At 37.3% G+C, this 21,581-nt stretch overlaps 1 protein-coding gene and 1 non-coding gene across 2 annotated transcripts; one reads left to right on the top strand and one right to left on the bottom strand.

The window, feature by feature from the left end:
* Positions 1-7,350: 7,350 nt before the first annotated feature.
* On the bottom strand, positions 7,351-7,423 carry trnar-ccu. Its single transcript has one exon. It is a non-coding gene; the product is annotated as a tRNA-Arg (tRNA).
* A 623-nt stretch (positions 7,424-8,046) lies between these two features.
* Positions 8,047-19,826, top strand: ttc26 (tetratricopeptide repeat domain 26). The gene is made up of 18 exons (XM_041784060.1): positions 8,047-8,394; positions 8,552-8,680; positions 11,107-11,199; positions 11,355-11,469; positions 12,194-12,243; positions 12,564-12,709; positions 14,042-14,213; positions 14,555-14,629; positions 14,749-14,851; positions 15,100-15,155; positions 15,605-15,658; positions 15,732-15,795; positions 15,872-15,960; positions 16,205-16,288; positions 17,703-17,772; positions 18,072-18,178; positions 19,126-19,259; positions 19,509-19,826. Exons 1-18 carry the CDS (start codon positions 8,392-8,394, stop codon positions 19,621-19,623), a joined length of 1,659 nt encoding a protein of 552 aa, XP_041639994.1. The 5' UTR covers positions 8,047-8,391; the 3' UTR covers positions 19,624-19,826.
* The last annotated feature ends 1,755 nt before the right edge of the window (positions 19,827-21,581 follow it).

The following is a 21,581-nucleotide window of genomic DNA, read 5'->3' as shown; positions in this document are numbered from 1 at the left end:
AATGACAAAGGGAAAAAGTGTGTTTGAAACTTAAATAACTTAAATATATATTTTTCCACAAATATACATAAGTATTCACAGTGTATGCTAAATATTTAGTTGTAGCACCTTTGGCAGCAATTATAGCCTCAAGTCTTCTTGAGTATGATGCTACAAGCTTGGCACACCTTTTTTTTGGCAGTGTCTCCTAGTCTTCTTTGCAGAGCCTCTAAAGCTCCATCAGGATGGATGGTGAGCGTTGGAACACAACACTTTTCAGATCTCTCCAGAGATGTTCAATCAGGTTCGAGTCTGGGCTCTGGTTGGGCCACTCAAGGTAAATCACAGAGCTGTCCTGAAGCCCCTCCTTTGTTATCTTGGCTGTGTGCTTAGGGTTGCTGTCCTGCTGGAAGATGAACCTTCGCCACAGTCAGAGGTCAAGAGTTCAATGCTGCGGAAATGTTCTGTACCCTTCCTCAGATTTGTGTCTCACAATCCTGTCTTGGATGTCTACGGACAATTCCCTTGATTTCATGGCTTGGTTTGTGCTCTGACATGCACTGTCAACTAGAGGACATCATATCCACAGGTGTGCCTTTCCAAACAATGCCCAGCCAACTGAATTTAACACAGGTGGACACCATTCAAGTTGTAGAAACATCTGAAGGATGGTCAGTGGAGCTCACCTTTGAGTGGCATGGCAAAGGCTGTGAAAACTTTTGTACATGTGATTTTTTTGTATGTTTTTTTGTTTTCAATAAATATGCAAAAAAATTCAAACTACTTTTTCCCTTTGTCATTATGGGGTATTGTATGTAGAGTTTTGAGGTAAAAAAAATAATATATATATATATATATTTAATCGATTATTGATTATGGAATAAGGCTGTAACATAAAAATGTGGAAAAAGTGAAGTGCTGTGAATACTTTCCAGATGCAATGTAAGTCCACCACTCCACCTTAGTGCCTCATTTCAGTTTTCAACCCATAACAAGTTCCTTTGTCTGTGGTAAAATGACTGTCATAATCTTTAATCACCATGAAGTTCCTTATTTTATTTCAAAATTAAAGCAGGTCTTTGTCCAAACAGGGAGTCCATTACACTTAGTTTAAGACAGTCAAAAAATCTGGTATGAAACAAAAAGTTTTAAATGCAAGATAATATATTTTAAAATTAGATAAAAAGGGTCAATTAATTCTGATTAACTAGAGAAATTCTGAGATTTATCATGATTAAATATTTGAATTGTTTGACAGCCCTACTTTATTAAGATGAATATGGACAAATGCAATAAAGGTGAGTCTTTATCACTAAAATATGCACACCTTTTACACTCCATCTATGTATTTACCAGTATTACAGGTGCTCAGATTTCCCATGTAAGAGAAGTAATACCACAGTGTGAAAAAACCCAAACACAAGGATGAATTTAAACCCTTACTCATGTAATTTTGACAACATATTTAATGAAACAGAAGACAAATTGCATTTCAGAATAACATCATATAACTGGATTATGACTAATGATACATTGATGTGTTCATCATTTACATGTTGTAGCTCATTTAGATTGATTCAGAATGTGGAGAGCTAAGGGAAGACACATCACAGTGGAGCCAAAGTATCACACTCTCGCAACAATGTATGGATAAATTATCTATGACTGAAGTATGTTTCACTGGTTTCATACAGATTTAAGGGTTTAAAAAGGTGTTTGACAATGTACTCACCAGAGAGCATTCATAATTAAAGAAACTGAGTGATGTTGAATCGAAATTTTAAACGGGTTATTCGATTTTTTCAATGTTATAACAGTATCAAAGTAATCTGAGCACTATCAAACATTTAATCTTTGCAATTAGATTGTGATGACAAGATGTTAAAGGATGCAGAAGGCCTTGAGGTTAGGTCATGGACGGGGCTACACTCTTTTAAGGAGGCATCCATGCGCAAGTTTGGACTGTGGCTCCTTCCCAGCATGTCTTTCCCCACTTTCTCTCTCCCTGATTTCCTACCATATCCACTGTTCTATCTCAGAAAAGGCTAAAAGCCATAAAGTAAATACTATAAAGAAATGAATTACATGTTAGAATATAAGTATAATGAATACGATTTAATAGCAGATGAAGTGAAGTTTTTCCGCACAGTCCCTGTTCTCCCAGTGTCCTTCTTTGGCTAGAGCTCCACAGCGTCTCTGTATTGGACACTGATCATCCTGATCACCCCCTTGGAGCCAGGCCTGGTACAACAGAGGATCACCATCCACCCACAGCCATTGGTCTTCTAGGTAACGCAGGCCAATCCACACTTGCCCACTGATGTGGTGGTGCTGAATCTCGCTCAGGGCCAAACGGCGCTCGGTGTCAGAGTGCAGGCTAGTGAGGTCAGTGTGAGCTTCTCTGCAGTGCTCCAGAGCCTCCTCCCAGGTCTTCACCTCATCATCCACCATCAGGTTGAAGCAGAAGAAAGCATTTTTGATGCCTGAGCCACCAAACAGTCCCTGTTTGTTCCAGTACGTGAAATTCCCTGAAGCTGGATGGAACGGAGCATATTTTGCTATACTGGTAGCGTATGCACCTCCTGACCATGTCCATGCACTGGGGCTGTTGAAATCAAGATACAGGCCAATCCATCCTTCAGGGGATCCTGTGCTGTTCCAGTAGTACCTTTTGAACACTTCATACTCCATCTTATTGCTGATTGGAGACAGGTCAGTGTGGTGGTCCCTGCAGTAGGTCTGAGCATCTTTCCAGGTTTTGGCCAAATGGACAAGAATGTGTTTTGCAGAGAAACTGCTCACACATATCAGGATGAGTACTGTGAAGAAAATTCTGCCCATGCTGATTTGGTCCGATTCTGTGAAGAGTGAGAGTGCAGTTTTGTTCCCTCCATCTTTAACTGAGCTTGAGACAGAACGAGAAACGTTTGCATATATATAAATTAACTTTAGTTGTTCTCTCAAACTATTTAAATAACACATTTTCAAAACAAATCTGCTGCTGCTTTGTCCTGACTTTGCAAAGCAGATGGATATGCCCGTTTCCTTGTTTTTCACTGGTGAACCCATCTTGCAAAGTTCCCATCTGAACTGTTTGGGCCCAGTTAGAAAGTGACAGGACCAATCAGCGATGAGTGGCAGTACTTTCAGGCGCAGCAGAGTTGTGGTGTAAACAAGCAGCAGCAAGAGCTGGTGCAGTTATGGAGGAAGAGATTAGCGTGGATGCTGCTGAAGCGCCAGTTTTATTAGAACTTGACAACAATTCAATTCAATTCAATTAAAAGAAGAACAAAGAACAGCAGTGAGTTGTTTTCTTTTCAAAAATGACAAAAGTCAAGTACTTACATGTCTATAGTTGCTATATTTTGCTTTATTTCTCAGTAGCTGCGCCAGCGCAGCTCGATAGCAGCTACATCACGTGTTTTGTTGCTCTGATTTGCCCGTAGAGATGTGACAGAGAGAACATTCATCCAGTCACACTCCGAGTTTTTTTCAAATCCTGTGCCTTTTCTCAAATGCATAGTATTGGAGCTTTTCCAGATAGATGTGTGAAACACATCCATCTGGCGTGCCAGGTTAGCTTTGTCTACCCTGACTATAGATTGTATCTAATATAAAACACAGAGAAATTTCACTGCCATCCAGCATTTAGGTGTAGCCTGTTAGAGAATTAAACAGACATAACCAATGCACAAGTATGAAGCTCACTATGGCAAAGGCAGTATTGTGCAAGTTCACACTTCAATCACAGTTCTTCACAGAAGCTTTAACTTCAGAACCTACATCAACACGAACACATGCTACTTTGTACCTTAATAACGAGGCTGGGTGAAAAGTATACCTTTGGTGATAATTTTATTCCTGATTACAAAACTAATTGATTTCTTCTCATGAAAGCTTAAGCGCCATTATCAAACCTTAAATCATCCAAAATAAATAAAGTAGTATGGTGGCCCTGAAGTGCAAAAAACAACTACAAGAAACTATACACAACTGCAATTAAAAATCACACATGAAAAAGTAAATATAAGCAAAAACAGACAACACAACTTCAAAAAACTAAACACAACTGGAAATTAAAAAACGCTTGCAAAAACAGAAAATACAACTCAAAAACTAAACTCAATTGCAAATAGAGAACACAACAGCAAAGAATTAAACACAACAAGAATTCTGAAAACACAACAGAAAAAAACTAAACACAACTACAATGCTGAAAGAACAACTACAAATACAGAAACCACAACTGTAAAAGCAAAAAAACAACAACAAAAGCAGAAACACAATTGAAAAAAACAAAAACACAACTGCAAAAACAAAAAACACAACAAGAGGAGAGGAAAACATAAATGCAAAAACAAAAAACACATCAAAAGAAGAGGAAAATATAACTGCAAAAACAAAAAACACAACTGCAAAAACAAAAAACACAACAAAAGAAGAGGAAAAAACAACTGCAAAAACAACCCCAACCCCCCACACACCACTGACAGTCACCATGTTTTGCATTATTCCTCAGTAGCTGCTATGTCATGTGTTTTGTTGCTCTGATTGGCCCGTAGAGATGTGACAGACAGAATTTCATCCAATTACACTCAGAGTTTTTTCAGATCATCTGCCCTTTCCCAATCGCTTAGTATTGAAGGTTTTCCAGATGGATGTGTGAAACACATCCATCTGGCGTGTCAGGTTATGTGAGTTCCGCTTTTGCAGTTATGTTAATTTTTTTGCCGCTGTGTTTACTGCTGTTGCAGTTGTATTTAGTTTTTTTGTGTTTTTATTTGCAGTTATGTTTAGGTTTTTTTCAGTTGTGTTTAGTTTTTTTGCTGTTTTGTTTTCTTTGTTGCATATTTGTTTTTTAAATTTGCAGTTGTGTTTTGCACTTCAGGGCCACTGTACTAAAACAACCTTGATGAACTCCAGTGATATAGGAACAAAAATCATTTGTGACTTATAATATTATTGCATGAAGTTCATTTCAGTAGACCTAGGCCAGTTTTGCCCAAATTTCCTTTATGACTCATTAAACATGCAAAAACCACCAGTATACAGAGAAGCCATATCCCTTAGCATGTGCTTTGGGAATAAGAAGATTTCTTTATGTACAGGCAGATGCAAAAACTGTGCAGTCATTTTGTCTTTGCCCAAAGTCTTATTATTATTATAAGGATCACCTGCTTAAGAGAGTCCTATGTGCAGAAATAGTTTAAACATAAACAGAAGCACAGAAAACAGACATACTAATCACTTTTTAAAACAATACGTAAAACATGACCAAATGTGATTGAGGAGAATTCCAGATGCCCTTTGGCAGATTGACCAGCAAAAGTATACAAGTACAATGTTAGAGGGAAAGACCTCACAAACTGTGTCATGTAGACCAGTAAGCTTAGTCTGCAGCAATGTAGGAATTCTAAGTACAATAAAGGCTAAATGACTGAAGGTGCATCAACAAAATAATTAAACAAGACCAAACCAGGTGTATGCCCAGGTAAAGGATAAATGATATCAGAATTTCTGCAACAAGACAATATCACCAGCCCTCTGTACTTGTCAGCTTTGATGGCGAAACAGCATTTAATTGACTGTGGTGGATATATCTGGAACATGCACTTGAGAAGATGGGATTTCATCCAAATTTTGTTAGTTGGAGTATAGCGCTATATTATGCAGCCATGTCTTTCTAACTCAAGGCAAAGATCTCCCGTTGAAGGTTTCATCGATAAGTGGATACACTAATGTCCAGAGAGATAAGGTGAGGTTTTCCCTTACACCATGAGGACTGCTGTCCAGTCACTGGGATTTGATTGTGACCTGAGCCACACTCCAATATTACAACTGAATAATCCGCGTATTGGTCACCTCCTGAAGGCTCATTTAGACTGCTGTAACATTTGCATTATCTGTCTTCAAAAAACATGTCAATATGTTGTCATACAAAGCCACAAAGCATCACCCCTGGGTTACTTCTATTGTGAGTGCAATGACTCAGCAGATTCTTTGGCAAAAGGATTAAAGCCATGTGCTGGAACACTGAAGGTTGTCTGCTCTGAGCTTTACTAGTTTTTTTTTTATGCCACTGCAAAACCCCATGGAGGAAAAACAAGACATTTAAACAAAAATTCAAGCTACCAAGGATATATAATAAAATAAATAAAGAAAAGCACCTGAAATCATGATGCGTACCTACCACAAAAAGTCTAAGTCAAAATAATATTGTTGCCTTTCAATTGGATGGGCAGAATTTAACCTTAAATTCCTCTAATGCAAATTTTATGATCAGATTCAGTTCTCTGTTGGCTGTTGACTAGTCCCCACAATTATACTATACATAAACGAACTTGTATTTTACTCTGATATGCTCGTATAATTAATACCATCATCTGTTATACATGTATTATGTATGTATGCATTAAGAGTGAGAGTGCAGTTTTGTTCCCTCCATCTTTAACTGAGCTTGAGACAGAACGAGAATCGTTTGCATATATATAAATCAACTTTAGTTGTTCTCTCAAACTATTTAAATAATACATTTTCAAAACAAATCTGCTGCTGCTTTGTCCTGACTTTGCAAAGCAGATGGATATGCCCGTTTCCTTGTTTTTCACTAAAATGTATACTTGAATTTGCTTTTATGTTAAAGTGTTCAAATAAAGTCTATACTATCTATTCCATCTATCAGCATTGTGTGTTTGTGTATTATTAGTATATACTTAAGTGCTAAACACAGACCATATAAAGTTTTGAACAAAGGCCAGGTTACATCAGCTACTGAAGCCATTGTTTGAAGTCTTTCTGGGGCAGTTGCCATGTTGAAAGCACCATCTCAAACTTGCAGTCAACCTAGAAAAAGCTAACCTGGCACACCAGATGGATTTGTTTAAACAAGTAAATGGGTGTATCCATCTGCTTTGCAAGATTAAGAAAAAGTTGATCACATCTAGTTCATGTTACAATGCTATTTAATGACATAACACTACAAAATTAAGAAAAACTGTGAAAAGCATTTTAAAATGTTTTGTTATTGCTCTTGATCCAGTATATATGAGTACTGATAAGTACAAAATGTATAATTTTATCCCACCATTAAATCCCTCCTGTATTCTTAGCTTTTGTTTTTGGTCAGTCTTAGACAATAATATTTTAGTGAATGTTAAAATCTTACTAAGAGGGGCAGAATGTGGTCTTCATATCTGTCTGTCAATAAGGTCCAAATCAGATTTACTCAGCAAACGCTTTACCTTGCAAAACAGCTTAACATGCTCGTTTTTGTGTTTTTCACTTATGAGTCAAATCCATCTGTTGTGTCAGGTTACAATCAGTTACTACAAATACTGTATTTACTCTCTGTGACTGTGTCACAAAACCGTTCACCCCAGATGGGACTCGAACCCACAATCCCTGGCTTAGGAGGCCAGTGCCTTATCCATTAGGCCACTGGGGCCAGCAACCGTCATTTAAGCTCAGGAAAGAATTACTTTAAAACCCTCAATGTAAAGTGTAGATTTTATCAGTATCCAGATATTTAATACTATGTGTCGTACCGTGTATGTATCCGCCATGCAACGTTCCCCCGTTACTAGGCAACAAACAACTAGTGTTGGGACCACAGATAGAGGAGCTGCTTCCTGTCAATAGCGAAGGGGATTTGGTCTCATTCCAGTGATCCGGATCATTCGGCTCAACTCAGCAAAAGGATCCAACTCTTTGGGCACCCAAACGGCTCGGTGGAAGAGTAGTGTGAAGAAAAAGAGTAGTGTGAAGAAAAGATCAACCCTACTAATCAATCAAATAACACACAGACACAAACAACATCTATAAAATAATAATAGTAATAGTAATAGTGTTAAATCGTATAAAGTGGCTCTCGGGTTTCGGATCTTGTCGTCCACGTAAAAGAGCTATCTCTTTGAATCGGCTCGTTCACAAACAACCCATCGCTACCCGTCGAGCCCCAAAACGCCGTTCGTCTTCAAAAGATGTCATTCAAGCGCGCTTCTCAAATCGCGAGTTTTTCCACACACTCCGAGAGACATTCAATAGCTCTTCTTACAAAGAATACTGTGAAAATGACTTTATGCACCGCTAAGGACTTGCTTGTGGTTTTAATTTGAAAATTTTGAGCGGAAGTATTGATCTCCGTTTCTGACGAATGACCGGTTAGCAACCGCTAACATCACACGTAGCAACGCCTTGCACAAAACAGAATTAGCTACACGTTGATTAGGGTCCTTTTTTTCCGTATCAATTCTGGAAAGTTTATCCAACTGGTACCACTAAATTATGAAACCAGATAGTTTCAACCTCTGCTCTGGCAACCAACGCAGTAGCTAGCCTTACAAGCTGTGTTTTCACAGATAGTTAGTGATACACGAATGTTAAGCTAGTTTGGTTGATCTTACATCAGTCAACATGGTAAGTCTAGGTGTTTTTTTCATCAAGATTGTATTGATTACATTTTCGTCTCTCAAAATGATCAGTACCCGAAATTGTTTTGCTAATGGGATCGAAGTTTGAAAGTTATGTTGCGTTTTAACTTGTACCTTTGTATTGCTGGTGTTGGTCCTGATAGATCCTCTCTCGTGCTAAGCCAGCCTTGGGCGGAGGCAGTGAGAAAAAGAAGAAAACTCAAACAAAAGTGTCCCGTTTGGAGGAATATCTGCAGCAAAGAGACTACCTTGGGGCACTGACACTACTAGAGGTACTTAACTTAAAACAAACTTAGTACAAAACGTAAGATAATTTGTGTTCGGTGGTTTATTTGTTTGTTGTAACAATGCTTCTTATACTGTGGGAAAGCCTGTTTACTTCCCTTTTAAATGCCATATTTGGTAGGAACGTACATTTGTGGGATGAGCAGCATAGCCAAGTATGTAGGTTGCTCCCATTAAACTCACCTAATCTTCTTTGCCAATGCCAAACAACTTTTCTGACATTGACTGTTGTTTGTTTTTGTTTGGTTGATTGGACGATTGAAGTCTGAAGAAACAGACATATTGGCAATTCAACAATTTATTCAATCAACAAACAGGAGCCTCAGTAGTGTGTGGAAGAACCATACACAACCACAACAGCCTGGTACCTCCTCCTTATGCTGGTCACCAACCTGGTCACACACTGCTGTGGGATGGCATCCCATTCTTCAACCAGCATTTGTTGCAAGTCAGCCAACGTGGTTGTGTTGGTAACTCTGGCAAGAACAACATGCCCAAGCTGATACCACAGGTGTTCAAATTGGTTGAGGTCAGGACTGCTGGCAGGCTCTTCCATCCTGTCCACTCCCAAATTCTGGAGGTAGTCTCTGATAAACTCTTCTCTGTGGGGGCAAGCGTTGTCATCTTGGAGGATAGAGTTCAGTCCCAGGCTGTTAAGGCATATGGGATTGCCACTGGGTGCAGAATCTCATCTCAGTATTTTTGCATTGAGATTGCCTCCAGTGATGACTAGCTCCCTTTTTCCAATGAGGTAGATGCTGCCCCACACTGCCTCCACCAAAATGTCACTCTATCAATAAGCATAGTGTTCTTCATGTCTTCTCCACACTATGACCCTGTGATCCAACTGCTGTAGGCAGAATCTGGACTCATTGCTGAGCATAACAGGTGCCAATCAGACTCCTGGTTGTCAGCACCTGTGGGTACCAGAAATTCAAAACAAGAGTCAATACAACAGCAAAATAAGTTGCTTGGCATTGGCAGAGAAGATTTGGTGATTTTTTTATGGGTGCAACCAATATATTCACCTCTGCTGCTCATCCCACAAATGCATGTTCCTTACAAATGTGGCATCATTTAAAATGGAAATAAACATGCTTTCCAACGGTATAAGATTTATGGCAAAGAAGCACTGTTACAACAAAGAAATAATGTACCAAACACAAATGATCTTACTTTTTGTGCTAAGTTTATTATATGAGATACTTGGTTCAAGGATCCACGCTTACTTGAATACATGGATCATCAGTACATTATTATTTATGATCACTGAATCATCCCACACAGTAGCTGACCAACATTTGACTGACTTACAGAGAAAGCGAAAAACAGCCTGATATAATATCTAATGTTTTTTTTTTTTTTTTTTAATTAAAGTTGAAGAAATTAAACAACTGTGTCATTCTAATCATGATGGTGAACATATTAACAACCAAATAGTTGTGGAATTATATAGATTATACTATTGTCACTGGCATCAAAGCCATATGTGGGTATGTAATAATTTTGTGTAATTGTAACTACCCAATGTCTTTCCAACTCTAGGCTCAATACCAGTGTAGTTAATTCCCATGCAATTTTGAAAATACAGAGTTGATTAAGTGAAATAAATCCAATAGATCTGCGGTAATTTGAAAAGTGTAAGGATGTGTGTTTTAAGTAGAGGTAGGAGGGAAGAATTAACTTGTGATCTTTAAACTCGGCAAGACTGCACAAATGCATTTTAATGCATTAAGAATATATATTGGCTGAAGTGATTTTATTATAAATATATATTTTTGTATTGGTTTATTAGTAGACTGAGACATACAGTAGAAAATGCAGAACTGACATGTCAAATTTTGTTTGAAGTTATTTATAACACACTGTCACCATTACATTGTTTGTCCACCAGAGAGCACTGACAACTTAATTCTTTTTTGACCAGGAAATGTTTCACTTTGTATGAATTCATGTATCTGAGACTGGAAAAAATCACAAGCTACAAAATACTGTATATGTTTTAAAAACAAAACAATAATTGCCAATATACTATACATTTGTATTGGATTTATATTAGTTAGTCTCTTAGACCAACAACATTTTTAGTTCCTGCATCTGTCCGTATTCTTTTTAGAATGAATTGATTAAGTAGTGACACCCTGTGATTGAAATTATCCAAAAGGTATGGTTCAGTTTGACTTGTATCAAACTGCTTGGGTACTTGCCCCTAGATGGCTGATAAATAATTCCTTTATTTTTTCAGGGCTAAACTTTTTTTTATTTCCCTGCAATGCCTCCTTCAGATTATTTTGTGCCATGCCTTGGAATTAAAGTTTCAGAAATAGAATCACACCCACATATCTGGTACATACAGCACTGTATTACTGAACCCTGCTGCTCTGCTGCTTATTCTTTGCTGTGTCATCTCTAGTTTCAGAGAAGTATTGGTGAAGTAGAAGAGCATGCTGACCTCTGGATTGGTTACTGTGCCTTTCATCTGGGTGATTACAAGAAAGCTATGGAGGTATTTTTTCCGCACATGTTTTTTTGAGTAAAGCTGTGGATCTAAACATGAAGTACCCTAAAGACAGTATTAAAATATCTACCTCTAGAGGTGTGGCTTAAAGGGTTTTATATTACCTGACTGCACTTGTAATAATTCCTTGTACGTTCTCACAGGTGTACAAGTCTCTGACCTTAAAGGCTGATTGTCCAACTGAGGTGTGGGTCTATCTAGCATGTGCACTGTTTTTTCTGGGGCTTTATAAAGAAGCTGAGGAAGCTGCATCTAAGGGTAGGCTTTCCAGCTGAGCATGTTTATGAAATACCTGCATGTGTTGACCAAGTACTTGACCTACATTTTTTTGTGGTACGGTATGATAAACAGCCTTGTTTTTTAAACTGTATCTAAAGCTCTCTAATACATAATGAAAATTGTATCTATTATACAAAAAGGTTGGCATATCAAAGTGGTGTTCACAGCAAAAAAATATTAAATGACACAAAATTATTTCAATGATGTTGTGTTTGCTCTGTGTCAGTGATAGCCAATGTAAAAAGATTATGAGTTAGCTGTTAAAAATTCTCTTTAGATATATTGTACATTTTTTCAAACACAAAAATATATAATCCAAGTACTGCCAAGATAACACATGAAGACTGAAGGTGACTTAATACAGAGTTGTTCAGATACTTTTGTTAGGGTGTTTTATTTTAACCAACTTAAGTAAAATAATTGTGCTCCAGGTTTTGTTCAGTAAAAGTTGAAAACTAAGTTAAAGCTTATGGTACCCAAAGGAAGTCTGTGCATTCTGAGGATGTCTCTGTACAAAGTTATTTTTCTATATGAAGTGTGTTCACTTCACATGTTTTATGTATATTATTACTAGAACACATAAAAAGACTATCCAGTCTGTTTTGTTATTCCTGATAGGACAGTTATAATGCTAATGTACTGTTTCTCTTTCTGTCATGTGATTTTCTGTCTAACTGAATTTGATATCTTCTGCTCTCTGAAGCGCCCATGTCCCCCCTCCAAAATAGACTGCTCTTCCACTTGGCTCACAAGGTGGGAAAAACTATTGAATTATTTCATTTCTCTGTATTTGCTTTCCTCTACGCAGAAGGGATTATTAACTGCCGAGGTCTCCTGCTTTTCAGATTCAGGTTTATGAGTATTTATAGGAGAAACATACAGATCTGGTTTGTTCCAAATTGTATCAGCTAAGGTCACTTGAGAATGTTTGTGCCTCAAAAGGACAGGATCCTTTGCACTGATCTCTGTCTATGTACAGAGATATATGAGTATTTCCACCTCTTAGGTTTTCATGTCAGGTCATCACAGGATTGTATAAATTATTCCTTCATTTTTTTTATATATCTGTGTAGTTCAACGATGAGAAGAAGCTAATGGGTTTCCACCAGAACTTGGAGGATGTGATTGAGGACCAGCTGAGCCTGGCATCCATCCACTACATGCGGTCACACTACCAGGAGGCTATAGACATCTATAAACGCCTTTTACTGCAGGACAGGTCTGTGCTTTACCCTGCATTTTACCTCCCTAAACTAAGTCTCTGGCTCCTGATGCACTTGAACACATGCACCACCCTGACAGGTGGGGGTTGTTAATGGTGGAGCGTTTCATTTCATGTACTTAACACCCTGTGGATCCTCGAAGATAAATCAAGTGTCAGTGCCGCTTCCTCTAATGCTAATAAACATCTTTAGGAACAGAAAAAAGACTTGGACATCACTGTGAGATTTCTCTCAGAAATTCAGAAGTCTATTATAGATCTATAAAAAATCCACTGAAATTAAAATAGTAACATGAAAAAAGGGTTTCAATATTTTTCAGAGAAAATTGCAACCCATGCTGCCTCTGAAAACACACACTGCACAGAATATACTTTTGATTGAATTATCTTAGATGCTATACACAGAGCCGTTTGATTATTATCACGTCATGCAATGGGAACCCCCTTCTGGTTTGAAAAAGGGATTTATATCAGTTTCCATAACAGTGCATCAAAATATAAATATAACCAAACAATGGCAAACTGCTTTAATCACACCTGGCAAAGAATCTAGTTCTATATACATACAAATTGAATTATTGTTTATGTTATCTCATATTTTAGTCAACTGCCTATTTTACCTTCACTGCTGTTTAGATGTGTGGAAATTTATACCAGTGTAGTGTCAGTTTTTACTGCATATATCCATTTAAAGACCTATTTTTGTCATTCAGATCCTCTCTTGTTTGCAGCTGTTTGTTTCTGTGATAAGTTCTTTTCTCTGGCTTTCAATTAAAACCCATCATAAAATTAATCCACTTACGATACTTGTCATCTAAATGTTTGATGAAAATAAGTTAAGATTTACAATTAAAAACAAAGATGTAGCAGTAGCTTCATCAACAGCATTTTATCACAAAACAAACAAAAGGAGATCATTATAGTTAATATGGAGTTATCCCAAAGTTAGATAGTAAACATCAGAACGAAAAATCAACTTTAGTGGCCAGGTTTGCTTACACAACAAGGAATTTGACTCTGGTTAGCTTTGCTCTTAATGTATAGTAATTAAAGATTGGATAAAAAAGTAAATAAATCTGAGAAAAGTATAGAATTTATGATTACATCATCACAAAACCACCCCATCTGCACTCTCAAAATTGTAACCATTGCTTTAAATTCCACAGTTTTACATTATGTTCAATTAGATCTGATTAAGAAAAGACTGTTAGCACTGTTTGTCCACTGTTATTTTAAGCAGTATACAACAAGACAGTGCCTTGTTTGTAGCTACTACCACATTATAGTTTGAGCATCAGTTTCACATCCTGGTTACATCTTGTCCCTCAGAGATTTCCTGGCGCTGAAGGTTTATGTGGCTCTGTGTTACTACAAGCTAGACTACTATGATGTGTCCCAGGAGGTGCTGGCCGTGTACCTGCAGAGAGTTCCTGACTCCACTATCGCTCTCAACCTGAAGGCCTGCAACCACTTCAGACTCTACAACGGCAAAGCAGCTGAGGTACTCCATGTTATATAAAGCATATTACAGCTGACGTTGTTGTTGTTGTTGTTCCTCATAGTGGCATGTATCCATGTTTTAGTACTTTTTGTTTTGTTTTGTGTGAATTTAGTCTTATAAGATACAATTTTATAATGGAAGAAGGAGGTACGGACAACTTGTTTTAATTTCACCTTTTTTTGTGGTGGAGTATTTATGAATCTCTGTAAAAAAAAAAAGTGTTTAGATTTATAAGCTTATCATGCAACACCAAACAAGAGTCCCTGCCTGCTTTTTTTTAATTGGTTACTGTGAGAATGTGTTTTCAGGTTTGACTCATGTGTGCAATCTCTCCCTTGAAGGCGGAGTTAAAGAACCTAATCGACATCTCCTCCTGTTCCTTTGAGTTTGCTAAGGAGCTTATCCGACACAACCTGGTAAGCTCTTCGCAGGCTCTGATATGAGTGTGTGTAGGCCTGTGCCTGTATATGTGCATACACTAGTGACTTGCTTGCTATTATTCTGCAGCTCTGACTCTGTCCTCTGTGCACTGCAGGTGGTGTTTCGTGGTGGAGAGGGGGCATTGCAGGTCCTGCCTCCTTTGATCGATGTGATTCCTGAGGCCAGACTCAACCTGGTCATCTACTATCTCAGACAAGGTTTGCAGCCATGGCTCTGCAGGTTTTTGAAATGAGGGAAATATGTTTTTCAAAATGCACATAATCCTCCAAACAGAATACAGCATAATGAAATCACCCACACTCCCTTCCTCCTCGTTCAGTCTGTTAGATTTATAAAAAAGAAAACATTAAAAACAAATGCAACATCACTGTTTTCATATTTCAGTTTAAAATGGCAGATTCTAAGGAAAACTCTTGATGGCTCATGCTTTGTCTTACCTTTTCAGATGATGTTCAGGAAGCCTACAACCTTATTCAAGACCTGGTACCCACTACACCGCAGGTACTAATTTTAAATGACATTGAGTTTTTGTATATAAATGAGGAGTGAGTTATTTTGCTTTAAAAAGAGACTCCAGGTGTGTTATAACATAGTTGCTGCATAAAAAGGCCTGCTTTTTCCATTAAAAGAAAATGAATCAGACAAATCAGAACCATGCCAGACTCCAAAAGCCTGTAGACCTTGTGGTCTTCCTCCACTTAAGAGCACCTGAAGAGTCTTTTATTTTTAATTTTCAAAAGCAGCTTTTGTCAAAAGGAACTAAAGGTGTTTGAAGGGTTTGCTGGTTGCACATTTTAATTTTTTTGGAGTGGATTTTGATGGGAAGAAATATTGACGTTTTCAATAGATATACTCAAGTGTTTTTAAAAAAAGAAATCAGAGTTGGCTTTTTCATATACATCAGATAAGAGTTCTTATGAAGCTTTTTCATTTCTATTGTGTGTTTTCAGGAGTATATTTTAAAAGGAGTAGTAAATGCAGCATTGGGACAAGAAATAGGATCAGTGAGTATTCCTCTGAACAACACCAAATGAAAACTGATAACAGCCAGTTCAAGAGTGATGTTTGTTATTTCAGAGGGATCACCTGAAAATTGCTCAGCAGTTCTTTCAGCTGGTTGGAGGATCAGCCAGCGAGTGTGGTGCGTTGAATAGAAAAATACTCTTTAAAGTGACTGTATGAGAATGTGTTTATATTAACATCCTCTTGGCTTTCAGATACTATTCCTGGCAGGCAGTGCATGGCCTCCTGCTTCTTCCTCCTGAGACTGTTTGATGATGTTCTCATATATCTAAACTCAGTCAAGGTCAGTGCTGCTCTTTATAAGCCACATAATAAAAGATGTATCCAAGTGAAGAAACACATTCATACTACTTTTATCGTGTGAAGGATGGAGTAGAATAAAGAATGTCAAGAATGTCATTTTGCTATAAATGCAGAACATTTATTCAGATGTGTGATTTGTATTACTAAATAGAGCAGAGGCTTCTTTATTAATATGCCAGACTTACCCTTTTAATGTAGGCATAACTATGCTTTGCTTTTTGCAGGGTTATTTCTTTAATGATGATACATTCAACTTCAACTATGCTCAGGCCAAAGCTGCCCTTGGCAACTACAAACAAGCAGAAGAGGTAACCTAACTCAGTGCACATCAGCCCAACTGCTTTTTACTCAATCTCTGTTTACAGATTCTATATGAAAATGCAGAATCATGAAAGCAAATAACCTTTTTAATTCCTTAGTGCCCTGGTGTGCATCAAAAAATGACTGATTCAACCTCCAGTCAGTAACAGACCTGACAAAGCTTGCAATTATACTTGTTCAACAAATCTGCGTCATGATGGTGTTATTTTGGCAAAATTAAGATCCCTTCTTGAGATCGTGTGTCCGTAAATCACAAGATTCTCTTTGGAATTTTCCATTTATAGTTAAACTGAGACTCTGCTGAAACAAATGAACAGGCCCTCCTTTGCGGATATAAAGATGTAAGAAATGATGATGCTCATTTTTAGACTTATCTGGAGGACTGGATTTTGCTTTGCCATTGATCTGTAATCATGGTTACTTCTCAAGTTTCTGAGTGAACTGTAAACATGCAACACAAGGATAAGGAAGTCTTTGTTAGATATAATTAAACTCTTAATGCTAGTTGTACAGATCTGTCAAGAAGTGGGAGCTCATTCTCAGAGGCAGCACAACAATACTGCAAAATTATGATGCACACTCTGAATTGAGCTATGTTGTTTATTCCTTCAACTGGTCAGTTTTGAATAGTTAAGTACAGCAAACCCCTATCATGCTCATGTTTCCACAGCCACTGCCTGTCCAACCTTGCTTAAGATGACTAATTCTGTCTCTTTTAAGAGATAAAGATCATTTGGCTCAGAATAGTAAGAGGAGTCAAGCTTTAAGCTCCCAAACAACTCTTCATTTGCTTCCATTTTGCTTTTTTATGTTCATTAAGCAATAGAAATGTAAAAAAGGAAACTAACACCAAGAACAGGCTCAATTATGAATGACATATCACTGCTGCTTATCACTTGCCTTGAAGTGAGTTATCACTGCTATCTCAACAGTATCCAACAGTATTAACCAAACAGTAACTCGCTGTTTTCTTTGAAAGCATATTTATGGCAACATAAGGAAGAAAAACTGTAAAAGAGGCAATTCTAGCCCCTTAGCTCAGTACAAAACAAAGCATGTTTTATCTTTGTCTGTTATTACTGCTGTCATATGGGGAGTGACGACTCTTTAAACCAGTCAACAGACAGCACTGTGTTTAGCTCCACCCTTAAGAGTTGGCTAGGCATACTTGGGACCCCGTCAGAAAGGGGGAAAAAAAGTAGGATGTTACAGTTATTTTGGTGACTTTCCCAACTTTTGACAGTTAAAACAGAAATAACCGTGTACTGAACAGAACTGAACAGACCGTTTGGTGGAAACACAGATAAGTATCAACAGTAATTTAAGACTTTAAAAACACTAAAAATGTTCAGGACTTAAATCTTGTTTATTTATTGTGACTACATTTTCTTTCTCTTTCAGATTTTTCTGCTGATTCAGAGTGAAAAGATCAAGAATGATTATGTTTACCTTAGCTGGCTGGCACGGTGTTGTACGTACTCTTGTAAAGAATAACAATTAGCATTAAAGCATTTGTAGTTTAATTCACACAAATTATTCTAGAGGCATTTTACCTCTCTAGTCTTACTCACTTACTTGCTGTGCCTTATTTATTTATTATGCTCTAAGGCATGGATGTCTTCATTGAAGGATTTTTCTCCTTTTCAGGGCTTTAGCTCTATCAATAAATCCTGCCCACGGGCAGTTCATATTTTACAAATCTGGATGTGTAAAGTTTTCTGAAACTGCCTGCAATGATGGACTATTGAACACTGGTCTTGTTCTTGGCAGACATAATGAACCAGAAGGGTCATCTTGCATGGGAGCTTTATCTGAAGATGGGCACGTCCTCTGATTCCTTCAGTCTGCTGCAGCTCATTGCTAATGACTGCTATAAGGTGACGTCTCCCTCTGTCTGCCTCACTTTCATCTTTGGTAACTATATGAATGGAAAATTGTGCATAAATTATTGCTAATTTCATTAGTCATACAACACAATATGCAGTTTTTTTGTACTTGATTCTCTGAAACTTTATGATAAAATGAAGGCTCAAAGAGAAATAATTAACTGATTAATTCAAGTCAAGTCTTAATGTTTGGCTCCAGTATGATTACTTAATTGCCCTTTTCCTGATGGGTTTATTGGCAGGGCTCCAAGCCATGATAGTGTCTATAATGATTAATCTGAAGATTATGATAATGGTTAAAGAATTGTGATTTGTAGTTATTTAAATCACAATTTTTCAGGGCTCCAAATTTCATTTTAAGATGTTAGTTCTGTCAGACTATCAGCCCATACCGGATTATTTACTTTAAGTTTATTTGTCATTTGTAATTTTCAGTTTATTACAATATCAATTTGAGAAGGGTGACATTGTTGTAAGCCTCCACAGTCAAATTTTTACTTCCCAAAGCAATTATCAAAATACACTGATTATTTCTCTGTAAATATTCTAATTTTATTTGTTTATTTTTGACTACAGTTGTTAAGGGCATGGGCATTCACTTCTGTTCAGCATAAACTGGGAAAACATGCTTCCTGAACTCAAATATGCCACTGTTTTCAAGCTTGATACCACACTGCTTCCTTTAATGCTAAACCTGGACATCTCATTCAGAACCCGTATGTCACATTTGGCAGTAGTCCTTCTATCTTAGCTCTGGTACAGTTGTTTGAAGTGTTGTATAATATATCTACATTTTTCTTGTCATATTTTCTTAAATAATTAATTGATTGGAAAATGAAGATCAATCATTTGGTAAGCGGTAATGGTTTCATCTGTACCTGGTTGGTCAAAATGTTGCCTCATGGTGCTCATAAATAAACATCTTTTTTTTTTTTAAGATGGGACAGTTCTACTATGCAGCCAAAGCCTTTGATGCACTGGAGAAACTGGACCCAAGCTCCAACTACTGGGAGGGGAAGAGAGGAGCATGTGTCGGCATCTTCCAGCTCATACTGGCAAACAAGGAGCCCAAGTATGTGTTTCTATTTAGAGTGCAATGATATGATAATTATTCTGAAAAAGAAATGTTTCAATCATTTTAAGGTTGCAAAACATCACTTTTCAAAGAAATACATCATCAGCCAGTCAGACTGAAAAACATGTGGACACTCATATCAAGCCTGGTCTGTTTGTGTGGGTGTGATGTTTAAATCAAAGGAATGTGAAAGATGAGTGTTCTTGATCCAATCTCGTTTCCTCACACATCCTGTTTGTGTTGCAGGGAGAAGCTTAAAGAAGTCGTGCCCCTGCTGCGAAATTCTGGAAACCCTCAGGTTGAATACATCATCCGAATTATGAGGAAGTGGGCCAAAGACAACAGAATTCTCATCTCCTAACAGCCAGCAGCCTTGAGCTCCAGGTCATTGTGGGCATCCATCACAAGCAGCTCTCTTATGCACATATCCTTAGTTGTTGAAGTGCATTTTTAATTTGATTTAAATTATTGTATGAAAGGTATCTGCCACATTAACAAACATGAAGCTTTTATCTCTGCCTAACTTTAGTGTTTTATTGATATATCTCAGTTTTGAATTGCAATTCTTTATGTACTTGTATATTTGCATTAAAATGATAATTAAAAAAAAAAAAATTACATTCATGTCTTGCATAATTGAGTTCGTGAATTTATGTGTTGTAACTGACTGCATACAATTTCTTCATTTTCTAAGGAGCAATGGATGGGGGAAAAAAAACCCAAAATATTATGTAGAACTAGAAAAAAAAACATTAAATAGACATCAGACACAAGACAACCCAAAGGGGAAAAGAACCAAGACACATGAAGATAACGTGTTTACAAAAGCTTTTACCATTCTATTTTATGTTTGTGTTCTTTTACACACACACACACACACACACACACACACACAAAAATATCCTGAACTGATATTGTACACAGTATATAAATGGGATATTTATCCAGCAAATTATGTAAATGAAAAAACTATACATTTGTATATTTATTTGTCATTGAACAAAGTTATAAGACATTTACATTTACATATGTAAGCACATGAAAACACTTTTTGACTGTGCCATGTTTAAAAAGGCATGCTGATGCTTAAAGCCACTTTACTTTAAGTGAAGGGTTCAAAATAATGATAGTCACAATCAAAGAAGCAAATCCTAAGAAACCATGACTTTAAGCAAAAAAGAAGCTTAAAAATACTAGGACCCACAATAATTCCTGGTTGTATTAATACCTCCAACATACAAACTTAACACCATACATGTAAATCAGGTTTTACAAAAAAATGTGAGAAACAGTGAAGGTAACCATAAGTCCCATCTTACAGTCACTTGATCATATTGCTTAATACCTAAATGCAAAAAAAACCTCTGCTGTGTTCATTAACCTTGATTATTTTGATTCCGGTGGATGCTGCAATGAAAGATACAGATTTAATCCCATAGAGCAGCAAGTTGGCAGTACATTTAATACTTATTGTAAAAGATATTATTTTGGTAGCTAGGCTAATCTCCAAATTTTTAGTTTTTTTCTGTTCAATTCAAGCATTCAGCTACTGAGAAGATGTCATAGAAGAAATTATGTAGTTGATTTCATGTGTATTTTTTTTATACTAAAGTGATAGGGAAGGGTAAATTGCTTTCATGTAAAATAAGTGCTTAAAATTGTAAGATACATTAAATGCACCAAGGGTCACTTGTGTGGGTTTCACAGGGGCTCTTTGGAAAAATGCCATGGGGATTTCTAACAGGTTGATCTCGCCCTGGTTTCTATCACAGACATACAGAAACTAAAGCTACAACATCAAACTTATATCTATCTTTACATTTTATGTAACTAGGAGCATCTTAAAATGATTTCTCCAGATCAACAGGTGGCCATCAGTGCCTGTAACCAATTCTGCTGTAGTGGTTGTAAGATGATCATCTGACATGCTTTCTTCCGTTTAGGATTTGATGTTTTAGTATGAGCTGGTGCCATCGTAGAAAAATGCGCAATTCAGCATTTTCCTCAAAAGACCGAGTGAAAGGCGTAAAATGATATCTGCTGACTCTCTAAAAGCGTAGATGAAGATGTGAAAATACGTCTTAATACACTCTACGTGTATTGAGTAAATCCCACTGCCTGTCCTTCACACAGACACTTTATAAAGGTCATTATAGTGCTGATAGTGTTGTTATTATCGCCTGTTGTGACAGAGGCGGGTTTAGGAGCGGGGCACGCGCTGATTGGATGTGATGACCCCCCTGTGTCACGATGCTTCCGTTTTGTGCGTACGCGCATGCGCAGCGACCCCTCTCTTCTGATATTTTATTTACTCCCGAA

This window comes from Cheilinus undulatus, linkage group 4, assembly GCF_018320785.1.
Source record: "Cheilinus undulatus linkage group 4, ASM1832078v1, whole genome shotgun sequence".
Taxonomy (NCBI): Eukaryota; Metazoa; Chordata; class Actinopteri; order Labriformes; family Labridae; genus Cheilinus; species Cheilinus undulatus.
The sequence above is the reverse complement of the archived record's forward strand: the minus strand, read 5'-3'. Positions and strand labels throughout refer to the sequence as shown.

What these genes read in the sequence shown, in the direction of transcription:
- ttc26 (XM_041784060.1), top strand. An exon ending in AGCTTATCCGACACAACCTG is followed by an intron (nt 14,630 to 14,748) that starts GTAAGCTCTTCG and finishes TGTGCACTGCAG; the next exon opens with GTGGTGTTTCGTGGTGGAGA. An exon ending in ACTACAAACAAGCAGAAGAG is followed by an intron (nt 16,289 to 17,702) that starts GTAACCTAACTC and finishes TTTCTCTTTCAG; the next exon opens with ATTTTTCTGCTGATTCAGAG.